We start from the raw sequence: 15,552 nt of genomic DNA, 5'->3' as shown, positions 1-15,552 counted from the left end.
CTTCCCAAGCACTTGCCTTTTGGCCAGGAGGGCCAAAGGCTCTTTCTCAAGGGCCTCAGTTTGCTCTACTCTAGCAGCTGGCCAGTAAAGGAGACCAACATAGTTTTGCTGTGTGCAGCTTGTCAGAGGTCAAATACACACCACTACGGTGTGTGGTGTCCACACCTCAGCAGTCTAGGAAGGAGGTTTCCTTTCAGAGACTGTTTCTGCACTTGCATATCTCATGGAGCAGCTCAAGGGCAACTCTTAGTTTTCCATGGCATCTCCTGGTATGATTATGTTTCCTAAACTCCTGCTGTAGCCATGAAGCAGAATCCAGTGATGTATACAGATACTCATTATGATCTTTTCTTTAATACTGAATTTCCAGGGTAAAAATACTTTCTAGCTGAAGATGTAATTCACTTTAATTTCTTTTTTCAAACATGAAATACCAAAAAGGTAATTATGTCTGATCTCTAAAGCAGGTGATTAATTACACTGTGTTGATGGTTGGTGTAAGATCAATGTATTGACTGTAGATTTGCACTGGAAGCTTCAGGAGTAGTTATAATAAAACTGGTTTCCAGTGTCTTGGTGCAAATTATCCTTCTTGTCTTAAAGGCAACCATGCTATTCAGACAGCATTTGCAATTTTATGATTTGGACAAAAGGTTAGTATTTTTATTACAATTAAAAGCATTCATTATTATGTCATGGGTGTAAACAGTACTGCAAATAAATCGATTAGCTCAGTGGAGGTGCCACTGCATGCATGTTTGCAATCTGACCATCATTTATTTATCTTTGGTGTTCTCATAGACCTGCTTGGATTAAAGCCTGCTCCCAATAATGGTACCCATGGAAGTTTAAATCACCTACTGAGAGCCAATGTTTATAAACCAACTGTGCCAGATGAAGTTGCTAAACCACTCTATCCTGTTGCTCTACCTTCTGCAACAGATTTTGATATAGGATGTACATGTGATGATAAGGTAGGTGTTTAGAATCTCCTGATGCTTCCGCTATTAGCAGTAGTTGCCTAGTAAAGTTGTAGCTATTTTATCTATTTTGAGAGAGTTTGATCTGTAAGAATTTCCCAGATCCTTCCTATGAAGTGTTTGTGCCCTTTTGGAACAATTATGGCTTTTTGTAAAACAGGAAACAAAAAAATTGTGACTGTTTTATAGTACCAGTTGTGTTTTGCTAGATGCCTAGTACAACAAGATGTCAGAATACTCCAGTGATCCTTATTTTATTCCTTTTTTCTGTTCTTGAGAAGAACAAGTTGGATGAACTCAACAAGCGCTTTCATGTCAAGGGAACAGAAGGTAAGAATCTTGTGCCTCAGTTAACAAAAGCTATTTTGGAGTTTTTCTGCAAGTTAGTTTGCATCACAGATAGCAGACAAACTCCTATTTTGCTTTAGTCAATGTGTAATAAACCATCTTTTCAAATAGCTGTCAAAGTAGCACATAGACATACCTGCGATATTTGGGCGAGATTGCTGCTCATGGGAGGAAATACACACTATCTTTTGCTGTAACCAGGACTAAAGTATTGCTCAAAGTGATAGTTTTAGCTCTTCCTTTCCATCACCGTTAGGAAGTTTGAACTCTGCTGTGGAAGTGGAGAGATAAGGAAAGGAGAGGGAGCCTGAGGCAGTCCTCCACTCAATCACAAGTGATAAATGTGGTAAAAAACATAGACCACATCTGCACACTGTGCTTTATCAGTATTGTTCAGGCTTAGGTCTCACCAGGTCAGTGGTAGAAAGGATGGTACAGCTACTTTGACGATCCCTGACTGAGTCTTTAGTGCTTGGTTCTTAGAATCATAGAATCATTAAAGTCAGAAAAGACCTCTAAGATCATTGAGTCCAACTGTCAGCCCAACACCACCGTGCCCACTAAACCATGTTATCCACTGAAAGAAATGCATAGATGCTTTGCTGGTTCAGGGATGCTTAATATGATCCCATCCCTCATCAGTGTTCAAGTCGCTGTTACTCCCAGGAGAAAGCATCTCCTGCTCTCCTGTACACTAGTTCCTGCACCCTCCCTGCTGTATGCCAGCGCTGACTTTTGTGTGGCTGCGCTCTCAGCTGCATCAGGGCTGTGGTCCAGGTCCAAACGTAGCAATAGGACTGGAGGGGAGGGGATGGGCACTGCTTTTCTGAGCAGCAATTCTGCCTGAAAGGCACACCAAAGCAGAGCTTTCCCCCTCACAGCTGTGGTCCAGTTCAGTATAACAATTCACAGCATTCCCCTCACTGTAACAATTGTCCAAATTAGCAAATTCTGAAGCACTGAGTTGAGGCATGGACTTTTGAGGTACTTCAAATTGTATTGCTCAGGTGACTAAGGAGATTTTTATTTTTTAATTCCCTTGTGAAGCTACTTCTTCGGTTTTTCTGTTGTGAACAAACAATGCAGCCTATCCTCTAGTTTCCAGAGGTGAAATTGTTCCTTCTTGTTGTAAATTAAACTGCTCTTCTGCAGCTTTCATCTTATTAAACTGATTTTTCCAGTTAGTGAAGAGCTACTCCCTGCTGTGACAATTTCTGGCATCAGAAAAAAACACCCTCACCATTGTACTCCTAGATATCGCAACATCTTTATTTTGGATTAAGGCTTTGGTGCTTCTTCACTTCAGTCATATAAAATAGTATTTTTAATGTATTTTAAGATATAAGTATTGAAACCAAGTTGTCTGTTAAGTGGAATGAAGTGTCCCTTGTTTAAACAACAAGCAGTTCTGCTACATGCAAGTTATTTTGTTGTATTTTATGACCGGCTGTAGCACCTGTTCATGGATCTTCCTTCATTTAGTTGATAATTCCCTTCTCCTGCATACATAGTGCACATTTCATGTTTAGCTGATGTTGTTATTCATATGCAGGAGAAAAACATTATTTCAGCTTCTCTTGAATAAAGCAAGTTTATAATCTTTGTCCTTAGGCAAGGATTTTCCTACTTTTCTTTCTTGTGTCCTATAAAAATACCCTTTATTTGGACTCAAACACTAATAAAACCTGCCTTTTTCTTTCAGGTTAAAAGCTGATCTCTGAACAGTGTTAGGCTGCTTTCCTTGTTTCTGTGTTTTGATTTCCAAAAGCGGGCGAAGCCTGTTTGCCAAATGGTTATCAAAGTCAATGAACTGTGCAGCACAATGAAAGATTAAGCAGGAAATTTATTTTTATTCTATCATCTCTTTCAATTATACTTTTGTCTTTTTACAGCAAGCTTGTTAGAGGTATCTAGTGACATTTAACCATAACATATCACGAAGACAGAAGAAAAGCAAGTTTTGCAGAGGTGTCTTTTTGTAGACAAAGTTAGAAAAAGGGTTTGTTTGTTTTTTTGTTTTCTTTTTTATTACTGACAGAAAATAGCACATCGGTTTTCCGAATATCGTCAGTATCAGCCAAGTGAAAAAGATGCAAAACACCTCTTTTAGTGAATGAGCGCTTTTTGGAAGAGACTTTACAAAAAACATAGGAAGGAGAGAAAGTGTGGACAAGAGTGAGGAGTGATAGGATAGGGGCTGATTTAAAGCTACAAAGAAAGTACTTATCACCTCTTGTGTGACTGAAAAGTGGACATAAAGATCCTTGTGGAGTTTCCTGTGTTTGGAGAAACACCCTCTCTCCATGTTATGACCCCAACAGGCTTCCAAGTGCAGAAGGGACTTTTAACCTCAAAATGGGTTGTGACCCTCGAACAGGGATCTCAACAAAATATTGAAGAACCTCTGCTCTTCAGAGAAATGAGATTTCCTTTCAGAGTCAGTATCGCATTAAGGATCACTGTAAAATCAGCATGCATTGTAAAACCAAGCTCTTTTTTTTTTTTTCTTCCTTTTTTTATCTTTAAGGCTTTCAGTAATAAACGTAATTGTAATTTCTTCTGATCTGTAGAGAAGCATCTCCTGTATGGGCGCCCCGCAGTATTGTACCGCACAAAATACAATATCTTGCATCACCATGACTTTGAAAGTGGCTACAGCGAAACATTCCTGATGCCTCTCTGGACATCCTACACTATTTCAAAACAGGTCAGCGCTGTCTTTGCTCTTGGAAAATGCTTAAAAATTCCTGGGGAAGTCTGTTTGGTACCTTTATTCTTGAAGGCCTAATATCCCCCTTCCCCAAGTACAGTTTCCCACCAGAAATTATGTTGAATACCATTGAAAACAATGCCAAAACCTCTTTTTTACCCTCAGGAGAAAAGAGTTTTAAGGAAAAAGGGCTGTATATTTTGGCTCCTGTTTTAATTTTCTAAATTTTTTTCAATGGGGGTTGTTTTATTATGATAGCATAACCAGCAACTTGAATTATTTCCCATATTGACTTCTGTTACCTGAAGGAGGGTCTCTGTGGCAGGTATGGGAGCAAGACTTGGTTGTACAGCTGAGTGGTTTATTTTACTGCACACAGGACCTTCCATCTAATCTGATGACTATATTAAATTGTTTTCCTTTGACTATAAATGCTGGAATTACCTTTCTTGTAATTTCTGTGTATGTTCCTCAACACAGGCAGAGGTATCAGGTGTCCCAGAGCATCTGGCCAACTGTGTGAGGCCTGACCTCCGCATTTCTCCAGGAAACAGCCAGAGCTGCGCAGCCTACAGAGGCGACAAACAGCTCTCTTATGGCTTCCTTTTCCCTCCCCGTAAGTTCAGATAGCTTTTTAATACCTAGAGATTTTGTAACTTGTTTTGTTTTGGTTTTTGTTAGGGAAAACTCTAGGCATGAAAAAACCCTCCCATCAATGGTTTATACACAGACTAAGGGGTTTTTTTGAGATTGTTGGGAAAGAATATGGGTAGGAATGGTATAATTTCCCCTTCTCCGAGGTAGTTTCTTGCTCCATGATGTCTTCTCCTCAGAGGAGCTACTTCTGCACTGGTGTCATATATGGAGCTAAATGGGATGGATACATTTTTCTTGCTTCACGCGCTGAGAACCAAGGGCCCAATGCCACAAGTTGCCATTATGGCTGTGGTCCCTCAGCTCCACGACTGATGCTCCAAACTCATGCCTAGTTTCATGCACCAAAACTGAAGTGTCCCCGTTTAGTTAATAAAAATAAAGATGAGCAAAGAATTGCACAGAATAGGAGTACAAGCTGGAAGACCATCTTCAAAAGCTGTCCCTTTAAAGTCAGTGGATAGATACCAGCTTGTATGAACTGTGAACCTAATCAGTTTTTAATTTTTAATTTGAACATTAGAAAGATAAACATATATTTAATTTATAAACCCATATTAGACTCTTGTATGCTATAAAAATTTCTACCATCCTATAGAAAGAGTGCTTGTAGAAAACCTGTGTCAATGAGTGTTCTGGATTCTCCTGTTGCATTTACATTGGTTCAGTCTTGGAGCAGTGATCTGTGATTAGTAAATGTTCAAGGGACACAACTGCCTCACAGCTGTGAACTTCATTGCTCTGCCTTCCTCACTCAGTGGCTGAAATATTTTATGGTGGATTTCTGCTATGGAATTATTGGTGCAGAGACTTTTTCAGAACTAGAAGATAATCTCACACTCCTCTCCCTGGAAATTATGCGCCTCTTTTGCAAAAGTCTCTCTGACTTTTGAGACTGCAAAAATATATGAGCTATAAAAATATTTTGAAGCGGTTGACCGTTGAAGTAGAGAGAAAATCTTTACCTTCTATCTCCAGCTATCACATTGAGGCAAAATTTAATGCATATAATATGCATTTCTGAATATAACATTCAGATTGCTGTTTAGATGACAGTATTCCCTTTCATTGATCTCTGAAGCCATTTTTTAATTTACTTTTATATTCCTTGAATTTCTGATATTTCACCTTATTAATATTTTTCTGGTTTACTGTTTCAGAATTAAGTTCCTCTGCAGAAGCAAAATATGATGCTTTTCTAATAACAAATATCATTCCAATGTATCCTGCCTTCAAAAGTAAGTGCCCTTTCCATGGCTTTACTTCTCTTTCCCAGCATTTAATTTTTTTAATGATATGTGTGTTGGCCTATGGAATGAATTGATGGGAGAAGTTTAGAACATAAAGTTCAGTTACCTGTTGCCAGCAGATAATACATGTGGAGACCTGTATTGTTCTAGATATGGGCAGGCAAAATACCACAAGAAAGGTTTAAGCTTTAAGAAAAGTTTGTTTTCCTTGGTGCTGGAGCACAGATGTGCAGTAGTTCAGCAATTTTGCTTCATGCCACAGTAATTCAATTTGTGTAAGACCGTTCAGATTTTCTTGTCTGTAGACCAAGCTAGTGCAGAATGTACTTAGGCAAGATGTTTTTAATTCTCAACTGGAGCCATCTGGGAGTGTGCACAAGCCTGGGAGTATGTACTTAGCATGCCATTGCAGTTCAGGGACAAGAGATTATTTTTAATTTTCTATTCATGCCCTTAGAGGGAGATGAAACATATTTATTACCTGTAAAGAAAAAGGAAGAGGGAACCAATTTATGGAAAATGCGGAATGACTTTAACCTGGCTGAAACTTTCAGCACTGCAGGGACATAATATTAACGTTTCTTTTGTCTGCACATCCCTTTTCTCTCTAGTTTTGCCAAGAGGTAGGAAAACCACTAGACTATTCTGGTGGCATTTTTGGCTTGGCAGGAATTGAGAAGCCTTGGAAGAATCTCAAGAGCCTGTTCTTGTGAGATTTCCAATTCAGATTTTAGGCCAGAGAGGTTTGGATAAACATCAAAGCCTATGGGAGGCTTTTTCTTTTTGACCAGAAAATAGTGTTTTTAACTGAAAAACCTCTGAGTAGGAACAAGTGGTGATGTTTGCTGGAAATTTGAGCAAAGGCACTTAACTGATTACAGAGTGCGAAATTATTGGGGATTTCCCACTCTCAAATCACTTCATAAAGATGCTCTGTACGCTAATGTTAGTCTAAGCAAATTAGCTGAGAAGCTAATCACAGGAGAACAACCCACCAGCAGCCGCTCATTTTTCTAGAGGCTTTCCTCTTCATCACAAGTGGGTGAAGGAATCCCTGGGAACAAATGCTGGAACTAATATCATTCTTGGGGAGTTACGAGCCACTACGTGTGCAGGTTGCAATGTGGAGGGCTGATTATAAGCTCATTATACGAAGCTTTTTCCACAACAGGGAAAAAACAAGGTGGCAGTTTTAGGCTACACTGACTTTGGTGGCAGTGCTGGCTGCAGAGGCCCCCACCTCTGCTTTGTTTTTTTTAATTCACTGTCCCATGCCATCTCCCCAGGCAATAATTCTGTATCGATCTTTCCTGTAGTGAGTCTGGCTTAAGCAGCTCACGCTTTGCTGGAGCTGCAAGATGGTGCCCAGGGGCTGGCCTGCCATTGCACTGGCGTTGCGGTCTGTGTGGCTGCAGTGGGAACCCAAGTGGGGAACTGATTCAGCTGGAAAACTCGGGACAGGGGGGAGAATCTTTCCTTTTTGGGCTATTTTTATTGCTAAGGCTGATGCATTGGAGGAGCGAGCAGCTGGAGGAGTGGTACTGCCAAGTGGTTACCGCAGCTGAGCTTCTTGTTAGACCATTGCTTGTGGGGCCCTCCACATCAGCCGGGGCAGGGAGTTCATCTGGCACAGAGCAGTTATAGGACAAGGCGTCCTGGGGAACTTGCTGAGGCTGGTGTTGCTGTCAGCACCAGGGAACCATGGATTTAACAATCTGAGCTGGCAAGGCAAAAGTTAAACTTTTACAAGTTTGAGATGCTTTGTTTACACACATTTCTGTTAGTGTTAAAATAAAAAGGAAAAAAGAGACTAATTATGTAACTGGACATTCCAGAGTTCTTCCTGTCTCTGCAAGCCTTTTAACTTATTAAGGTTGAGGAGGGTGTGGTGGGAGAAAGAGTATCACACACACTCTTCCCGAAAGTGGCTGTAATGAGATGCCATGCCATAATTTGATCATCCTTGAGGGCACCTAATTTAAAATAAAGACTTTTTGTATCCAAGGAGAGTTCAACTGGAAGAATATGACCTTTGTACTTCCCTTTTTTTAAAAATGTTTGTGTTTTGCTTTTAATCATGGTGCTGTTTCCTTTTTAGAATAAAAAACACCACAGCACCATTGCCTGTAAGTAGATAAGAAAGAGAAAGGAAGTGTTTACAGGGACATCAAAAGTGTGTGAATAGCTGTTTCTACTGCTTGGTGCAGGAACAGCAAGCTCTCTGTGCAATGTCTATGGCAATGCCAGTCTGGGAGTGGTACCGTGCATTTCTTTTATCGCTGGCTGGGGGAAAAAATCAACAGAGAACAAAGAAGTCTGAATGGGCTTTATTGACCAAACTGAATGAAGCTGCAGTAAATCTGTAATGGTTAGTCTTTGATTTCCCCTGCCATCGTGTGAATTACGTCCGCTGGATTTTTATTTTCAGGAAAAAAAAAAGTTTATAATCTTGACATGTTTTAGCTTATCCAAATTTGGGGGTGTTTTATTTTTTGTTGTTTTTTTTTTTCCCCACAGAGGTATGGAACTATTTCCAAAGGGTTTTGGTGAAGAGATATGCCACTGAACGAAACGGAGTCAATGTTATAAGCGGACCAATCTTTGACTATGACTATGATGGTTTACATGATACGCCTGACAAAATAAAACAGTAAGAGTTTGTCTTTAGACTGATTTGCTGTTGCTTCTCTTAATGAAGGCTTTATCTTAAACAATTCATTCTCTGCACATTATTTGATTTTTGTGAGGAGATAGAATTTTCTTGCTCTTTCTAAAATTATTGTTCATCAAGACTGAATGACCCTGTAGGTAGATAGTGCTAAAAATAAGGAAATGGCAATTCAGGAAGTAACTGTTCACCTTGACTTTGAAATTAAATGTTCATTCATCCTTGAGATGAAGCTGAATTATGTTTCAAATAATCTATCTTCTCTAAAATTCTCCAGAACTTTAGAGTTGACAACCGGTTACCAGAGCAAACCACAGCAGTGCTATTGCGTCAGGTACTCGAGTCTTTTGTTAATTCAGTAATGTTTTCTCTCTGTGTCCCTGAACTGAAGAAGCCTTTCAGCACTGGCGTATGGTATTTCTATAAAACAGTATCAAAACATGAACTAATTGAATGCTCATTTTCAAGCAGTGTCTGGGAATCACACACATCTCAACAACGGATGTGTGTCCTCACATGTAGGGGAGGAAAGACCATGCTGTTTGTGCAACCTTCTTCCAAACAGGTTTATCCTTTGAGGATAAATGTTTGCTTTATTCCCCCAGGTTTGTGGAAGGCAGTGCCATCCCTGTCCCTACTCATTACTACACCATCATAACCAGCTGCTTAGATTTCACTCAGCCAGCTGACAAGTGTGATGGACCACTCTCCGTTCTCTCATACATCCTTCCCCACCGGCCTGACAATGACGAGAGCTGCAATGTAAGTTCTGCTGTGCAACTGTAACCCCATGGTGGATGTGTCCCTGGGACATGTGAAACCCCATCACGTTTAGATACTAGTGCTCACTGATGTCTTGAATGAAATCACAGGGTAGGACTCAACAACTCAATGAATCACGTTCAACTCATTAGACAAAAGCACTTCTCCATGATATCGGAGAAAATATGGAATTATTACTGCGTCTAAAATTGTCTGGAAGAGCTGACATACAGTAGGTTGGCAGTAAACAAACCGTGTGCTTCTACGTTTTGGCAGTGTAACCTCAGAGCAGATCTGGGGGAGGTTACGTGCGTAGATGTATTGTGCTGGCAGCCAGCCTGATGTTTTTCTTGAGGTCTGTTTCCATATGCAGGTACAATATAGCCTGTCTGCTATGACAGTCTGAGAGCATCAGACAGCACGATTACGTCCAACCCACACAACATTAAAACTATATGCTAAAACCTGCTGAGGGTAGAGTGCCAGCTCTTGCTTGCATGAGAACATGTTGCTCATCAAGGGAAAAGTTTGGATTCTCATTACCAGAGGTGATCAGGAACCTCCTGTTTCCTTTCCTGTCTTCCTTTAGGATGCAAGATCCTATAGGGTACCAATCCTGGTGAAGCACAAAGGCTTTGGTCCGGTCAGCACTGCAGAAAGTAACACGCACACTCGGCAGCTGATCGTGCGGCAGGAGAGCGGTCGGGTCCCCACGGGCTCTGGCACTCTGCAAAGACAGCAGTCCTCCCAGGCAGCCGTATTTAGACTTGTCCTTCCGCCTGAACTTGTTCTCCCATTACACAGCTGTGCGGATTCCTGCACATAGACGCTTCACTATAGGCTGCCAGGAGACCGTTTCCTGAATGAATGCATTAATGTTGTGAATTTTGTATTGGCACAAAAAGTTAAGACTCCTATTCCAGCTACTGGCAGAAATAGTCATTCCAACTCTGTACACAATTCACCTGGAACACTGTCTCTTTCTCATTCATCAAACATCGCCTGATTTCAGGTCCCTCTCTTTAAAGCTGCACTTTTGGAGCAATATCCATCTCTCTTGAGCAGGTCTGGCTTCCCCCTGTTTAGACTCTTAACTGCTCTGGGCAGAGTTGTCTTCCACCAGAAGTCTCGGAAAGTCCTACAGATATTTCACTGTGGTTTTTCTCTGGACTGCTTTCCTCTGAATCAAGATCCAGCTGGTGATCTGGAAGTTACTGATCTGGCAGTTATTAGTGCCTCTATCCTAGTATCTCTGCCCATATGTAATTTTATGGCAAAGTCAATTTTTTTCCTCCTGATATTGCATGTTACGGTTCTCTTAAACTGCTGAAGTCTTTTTTATTAACTGTTTAGAATAGAATCATAGAATCATAGAATAATGTCATCTTCTACTCTTTGATTTGTTACATTCCAGTCCAGGCCTCTTTTCTCTGTTGGTCATGCTACTTATGGTATATGTATTTACAGTTCTGGGAGGAACGTCAGTGCTATTACAAGGTCATTAGCAGATATTAGTCTATGCTCTTTACATAGAAAACAACCACTCCAAAAATATTTAAATATAACTCTTGGATGAAAATAGTCATGCAAAATTTTGCCATTCAACTGCAGTGTCAGCTTTACTTCTGCACATGATGTTCCATCTGATTTGTTCAAAGAAGTGATTGTGTAAAACCTCACATACTTCATGGACAAAATGCATGGAATAATATGAGAAGTTTTGCCTAACCTCTCCACATCTTTTAAGATCTGGAGAAATATTAGCTTTCCCCCTACTCTGCTCTCGTTGCACACTTTCTCTCTCTTAACGCAGCCGTTGGAGAAGACCAGTACTCCTTTCATTTGAATTTATTCCATTTCCAAACTGTGTTTATTCACGTTGAGGTTATACCCATCCATTTATTCTTGTGTCAACATTTTGTCAACATTTTTTCTATGGCTTAAATAGCCCTTCACTGGGCTTCTTTGGAATTTACCCTAGTGATGATTTATGATGATTCTCAAGGCATATACTTCTCTCTATTCATGGGACACCCAGGATCTTTTTTGCTTTTCTTGAAAGAGATGATGAGCATTTGAGTAGCCTTCCTAGGCATCTGTTTCAGTCTGATATGTCTTTTTTTTTTTCTTTTTTTCCCTGGAACATGAAAGAGAAAGTACTCCAGCTGAGATCTCAAAGCAGAAATTATTTCCTTTCCACCGGACACAACTCCTCTGATATGATCTAGGATTTGCTTTTTCCATAGCTGTGTTATAATGGTGGCTCACAAACATGCACAACCAGTACACCCAGGTCCTTCTCTTCTATCTGCTCTTTCACCTGAGAAGCTCCCAGTTTAGCAGAAATTTTTGCCATCAGTATGGATAACCCAATTTCATACTGTACCAGGGACTTCTCTATCTACATCCTCCAGTATGTTAATCCTGTCTTCCTCTGCATTGACAGGAGCTCACAATTGTTTGTTTGCTTGCTTTTTTTTGTTGTTTTTTTTTTTTTTTCACTAGCACACTAATGACCTTGGCACAAAAAGCATGTTTGAAAACATTACACAAAATCCTTCCCAAGACCAAAGCTGGACGAACCCTACTAGAAACTTCCCCCAGACCACTATTTTCCCTTTCAGCAAAGCCTTTACATTTCTCTTTTAATAAGTGAGTTCCTCACCCATCTGTCTACACTCTGATCATGTTCAGCTTTCCAGCTAATAATTTGATATCCAGAGATGTTTTTTTGTCCAGAATATCTGGTATATTTTAGAGTGGATTTTAGGTTAACCTCCTTATTGTTTGCCTATTTCTATTTACCTGCATGTTTTCAATTGTTATTTTTTCCTTCTAAGACTCACTGTACTATTGAGGTGATACCAACCAGCACAGATGGAGCAAAGTATGATTTTAAACGTATACACTTCATTTGTCGTTCTGCAGTAGCACAATGTTAGCTGATCACTGTGTTTAAAATCCTTGCTGCTGGACCTGAGGTTTCATGGCGCAGTTGTGGAATAGAAAAACTAAAACCTAGAGCAGTTGATAGATTTTCTGGGGTCATGCAAATGCTGTCTTGCTGGACTTGGTTTAAAACCAGACTCACAGTCCTGTGATTTATTCATATTGCACATCTTTTACAAACTCTTAGGAATCCTCCTTGTATTCAAAAATGTGAGCTTTGTAGCAATGGGACTTCCCTCTAAACTCTGTAAAATGCAGATTTCCTGCTCAGAAGGAAGGCTTGAAGACAACAAAAATGTCACAGTGATTGCATTTGCAGTAAAACCCCTGTTGAGGCCCGTTTGCAGACTGGCAACATGATCACCAGGCTGAATGCTGAGCAGGAGGCTTCCTGCAGCCATGTGTTGCCAAACGGTATTCCTGGAGCATGGCACCGCAGGCGAAGGGGAGAGGGCAGGGCAAGTTCCCTTCTCTTCCTTCTTAATTTGCATCTTTCTTTTCATGTTCCAGGCCGAGTTTTAGGTCTTAGGTTGCTAGTGACATGGAGAAGCAAGTTGGTTTGGAGCTGAAAAGCTTCAAAACAGCGGAGTGCTGACTGGGTCATGGACATTTGCTTTAGAGCCGCCAGCTGTGACCTAGCTGGTACTTCGTGTCCTCTCTGTGCAAATGATTGTACTCACCCTCTTGGCTTCTGTGGGATGATTGCTTTGGGCAGGCTCTGGGATTGTTGAAGCTTAGTCTTGAATGGTGAGAGGATCGCTTTGTAGGAGGAGAAGCTGGCTGAGACAGTCAGAAAGGGGTTCACTTTCAGGAGTAAGCCCAGAAATAGAATTTTATCAGCAAGATTTCCAAGACACGTGGGGTCCACATGTCCAGAGGCACAACCCTCCTTTCATTACTTGCTTCCCTGACAGCAGTGTAGACAAACCAGCCTGAGAGGCCAAAGGGGGAAAAGTCCTGTTTGCTCTGTCCTTTTCCCACATCTGCTCCCCACTGTGCAGTCCCTGGGGCTGGCTGCAGCGCTCATGGGACACATCACTGGGCTGGTTAACACACTCAAATAGACAGCAACTGCAGTATTTAGCAGGGCTGATTTTCTGATGTGTTAGTGAGTTACATTAGTTTGTGGATATCTCCAATAAACACTGGGACTGGCACAAGGCATGCAGTGGGAGCAATCCCCTAAGAGAGATTACACCCACGCAACCTGACCCCAGTCACCACTCTGGCAGCATCACCTCCCTTTTTTTTTTTTCATATTGGGAAATGCTTAGTGAAAGTCTTTTTAGTCTTTTTTCCTATCAGTGACTAATATATATGTTCTAGTAACTGGATTTTACGTGTACCAACAGAAACCATAGTCCCAACTATGTAATGAATCATAATGGTCTCCTAAAAATGCTGTGGAAAGGTTAAAATAATATTGTATTAGGTGAGGGGCTAGTCAGATAAGAATAACGTGTAGGTGTAGGATTCAAAGCTAAACAGCCTAGAGTTTGGGCTTTGGTAATACACAACTGATTAATATGGAGCTCTTTCTTTGAGATAAAAAAATATGTAGTGACCAATGGATCTTCTAAAAACATACGGCTGTTCTGAAACACCTGCAACATGGGGCCAGCTTTTCCTAGATGACTATGGTCATTGCCTCAACCCCATCCTAAAATGGGTCCTGAAATAAAACTGTAGGAATCATCCTGCATGTTAAGTTTCAAGCCTGTTTTCTTGGAACTTGTTTACCTTAGTCATGCCTGAATAGGGCATAGAGATTCTTCAAATGGACCCAATGTTTAGAAAAGTTGCATTTGCTTTTGGAGATGATTTTTGACATGGCATATTATAAAACACATTTCTGTTTACATTTCAGAGCTTGGAGGATGAATCAAAGTGGGTTGAAGATCTTCTTAAGATGCACACTGCGCGCGTACGTGACATCGAACAGCTCACAAGCTTGGACTTCTTCCGAAAGACCAGTCGCAGCTACACAGAAATCCTCTCCCTAAAGACATACCTGCATACGTTTGAAAGTGAAATTTAGCTTTCTAACCTTACTCAGTGCATCCTTTTATCAACTGGTGTATATTTTTATATTGTTTTGATATTTATTAATTTGAAACCAGGACATTAAAAATATTAGTATTTTAATCCTGGATCAGATCTTAAATATTAAACCCTTGTGTCATTTGTTTTGTTTCTCTAATGTTTAACATAGGTATGTCTCTTGGTTTATTTAGTAGCGCTTGTAATACTGCAGCTTGAGTCCTTACTCCGAGCTTTTATGTGGTGCTGCAGGATTTAATATGTGCATCAAAGAAATATTAATTTCCCACGCTCCTTTACCACACTTGTAGTCCTGTACTGTGTATCAAAATACTGAACATGTAAAATTACATTCATTTACTGTTAACTGTGTGACAGACATATTTAAACCCTGTAGACAAATAGCATCTTAAATATAATAAACCACACATTCAGTTTTTTTAATGTGTTTTGATTTCCTTTCACAGGGACGTTCAGAGGGACTTGCAGGTAGCTGAGTGCTGCCAGATCTCTCATTCACCGGGCAGAGCCCTTCTCAAGAGCTTAGGTTTGCTGGTAAGAGGACTGCCAGGAGCCCAGGTGCCCTGAGACCATAAAACAGACATCCACAGTAGTCATTACTGGTTAGGCTTTGCCATAGGGGCAGAGCTGGGAGAGGAGGTTGGTTGCTGTCATAAGCTGTCAGGGGTACCCCACACTTAAGGCCACTTGGCCCAGCTCTGGAGCCATGGGGAGAATGTGAGGTGACAACATCCACTGTCACCAGGCAGGCTGTGTCACATCCCTTCTCCACTGCCGCTGCTCTGGGCTGGTTCCTGGGAGTACCCGGTCCATCGTCTTTCACTTTGAGGGAAGCTGAGATAGGGCAGATGTTGATGGAGATGACATTGCTAAACACCTAGCAGTGGGCTTTTACCTGGGAGGAGCGAATCTGATTTTCATCATCTTGTTCTAATGGCCAGAATTTGCAGAATTTTACCCTAATCTGAGGCCGAGTCTGAGGCTTAATGCCAGCCTTCGTTCTCAGAGGAAGCTCCTTGGCGTGACGGCACTATATATCTACTGGTGCTGTGAACCCCATAAAGTGCATTTACATTATGTGGGGTTACAGATTTCCCTCTCTCTACCAAAGTGGTTTGTGCCTATTTTCTCTTCAAGGGTTGCAAATGCTGGAGGGAGGCGGGAAGGGCT

At 40.9% G+C, this 15,552-nt stretch overlaps 1 protein-coding gene across 1 annotated transcript in view; it reads left to right on the top strand.

The window, feature by feature from the left end:
- The window catches only part of ENPP2 (ectonucleotide pyrophosphatase/phosphodiesterase 2), a 33,672-nt gene extending 18,872 nt beyond the window's left edge, over positions 1–14,800 (top strand). The window contains exons 10-17 of the mRNA XM_010170310.2: positions 802–974; positions 1,262–1,310; positions 3,899–4,035; positions 4,519–4,654; positions 5,853–5,930; positions 8,460–8,592; positions 9,216–9,372; positions 14,189–14,800. Coding sequence (XP_010168612.2) covers positions 802–974; positions 1,262–1,310; positions 3,899–4,035; positions 4,519–4,654; positions 5,853–5,930; positions 8,460–8,592; positions 9,216–9,372; positions 14,189–14,359 — 1,034 coding nt within the window. The 3' untranslated portion in view covers positions 14,360–14,800. The remainder of the gene's footprint in view (positions 1–801; positions 975–1,261; positions 1,311–3,898; positions 4,036–4,518; positions 4,655–5,852; positions 5,931–8,459; positions 8,593–9,215; positions 9,373–14,188) is intronic.
- Positions 14,801–15,552: the final 752 nt, after the last annotated feature.

This window comes from Antrostomus carolinensis, unplaced genomic scaffold (genome assembly GCF_000700745.2).
Source record: "Antrostomus carolinensis isolate BGI_N321 unplaced genomic scaffold, ASM70074v2 scaffold15586, whole genome shotgun sequence".
In the NCBI taxonomy this organism is placed as follows: Eukaryota; Metazoa; Chordata; class Aves; order Caprimulgiformes; family Caprimulgidae; genus Antrostomus; species Antrostomus carolinensis.
Note: the sequence above shows the minus strand (reverse complement) of the source record. Positions and strands in the feature narration are given on the sequence as shown.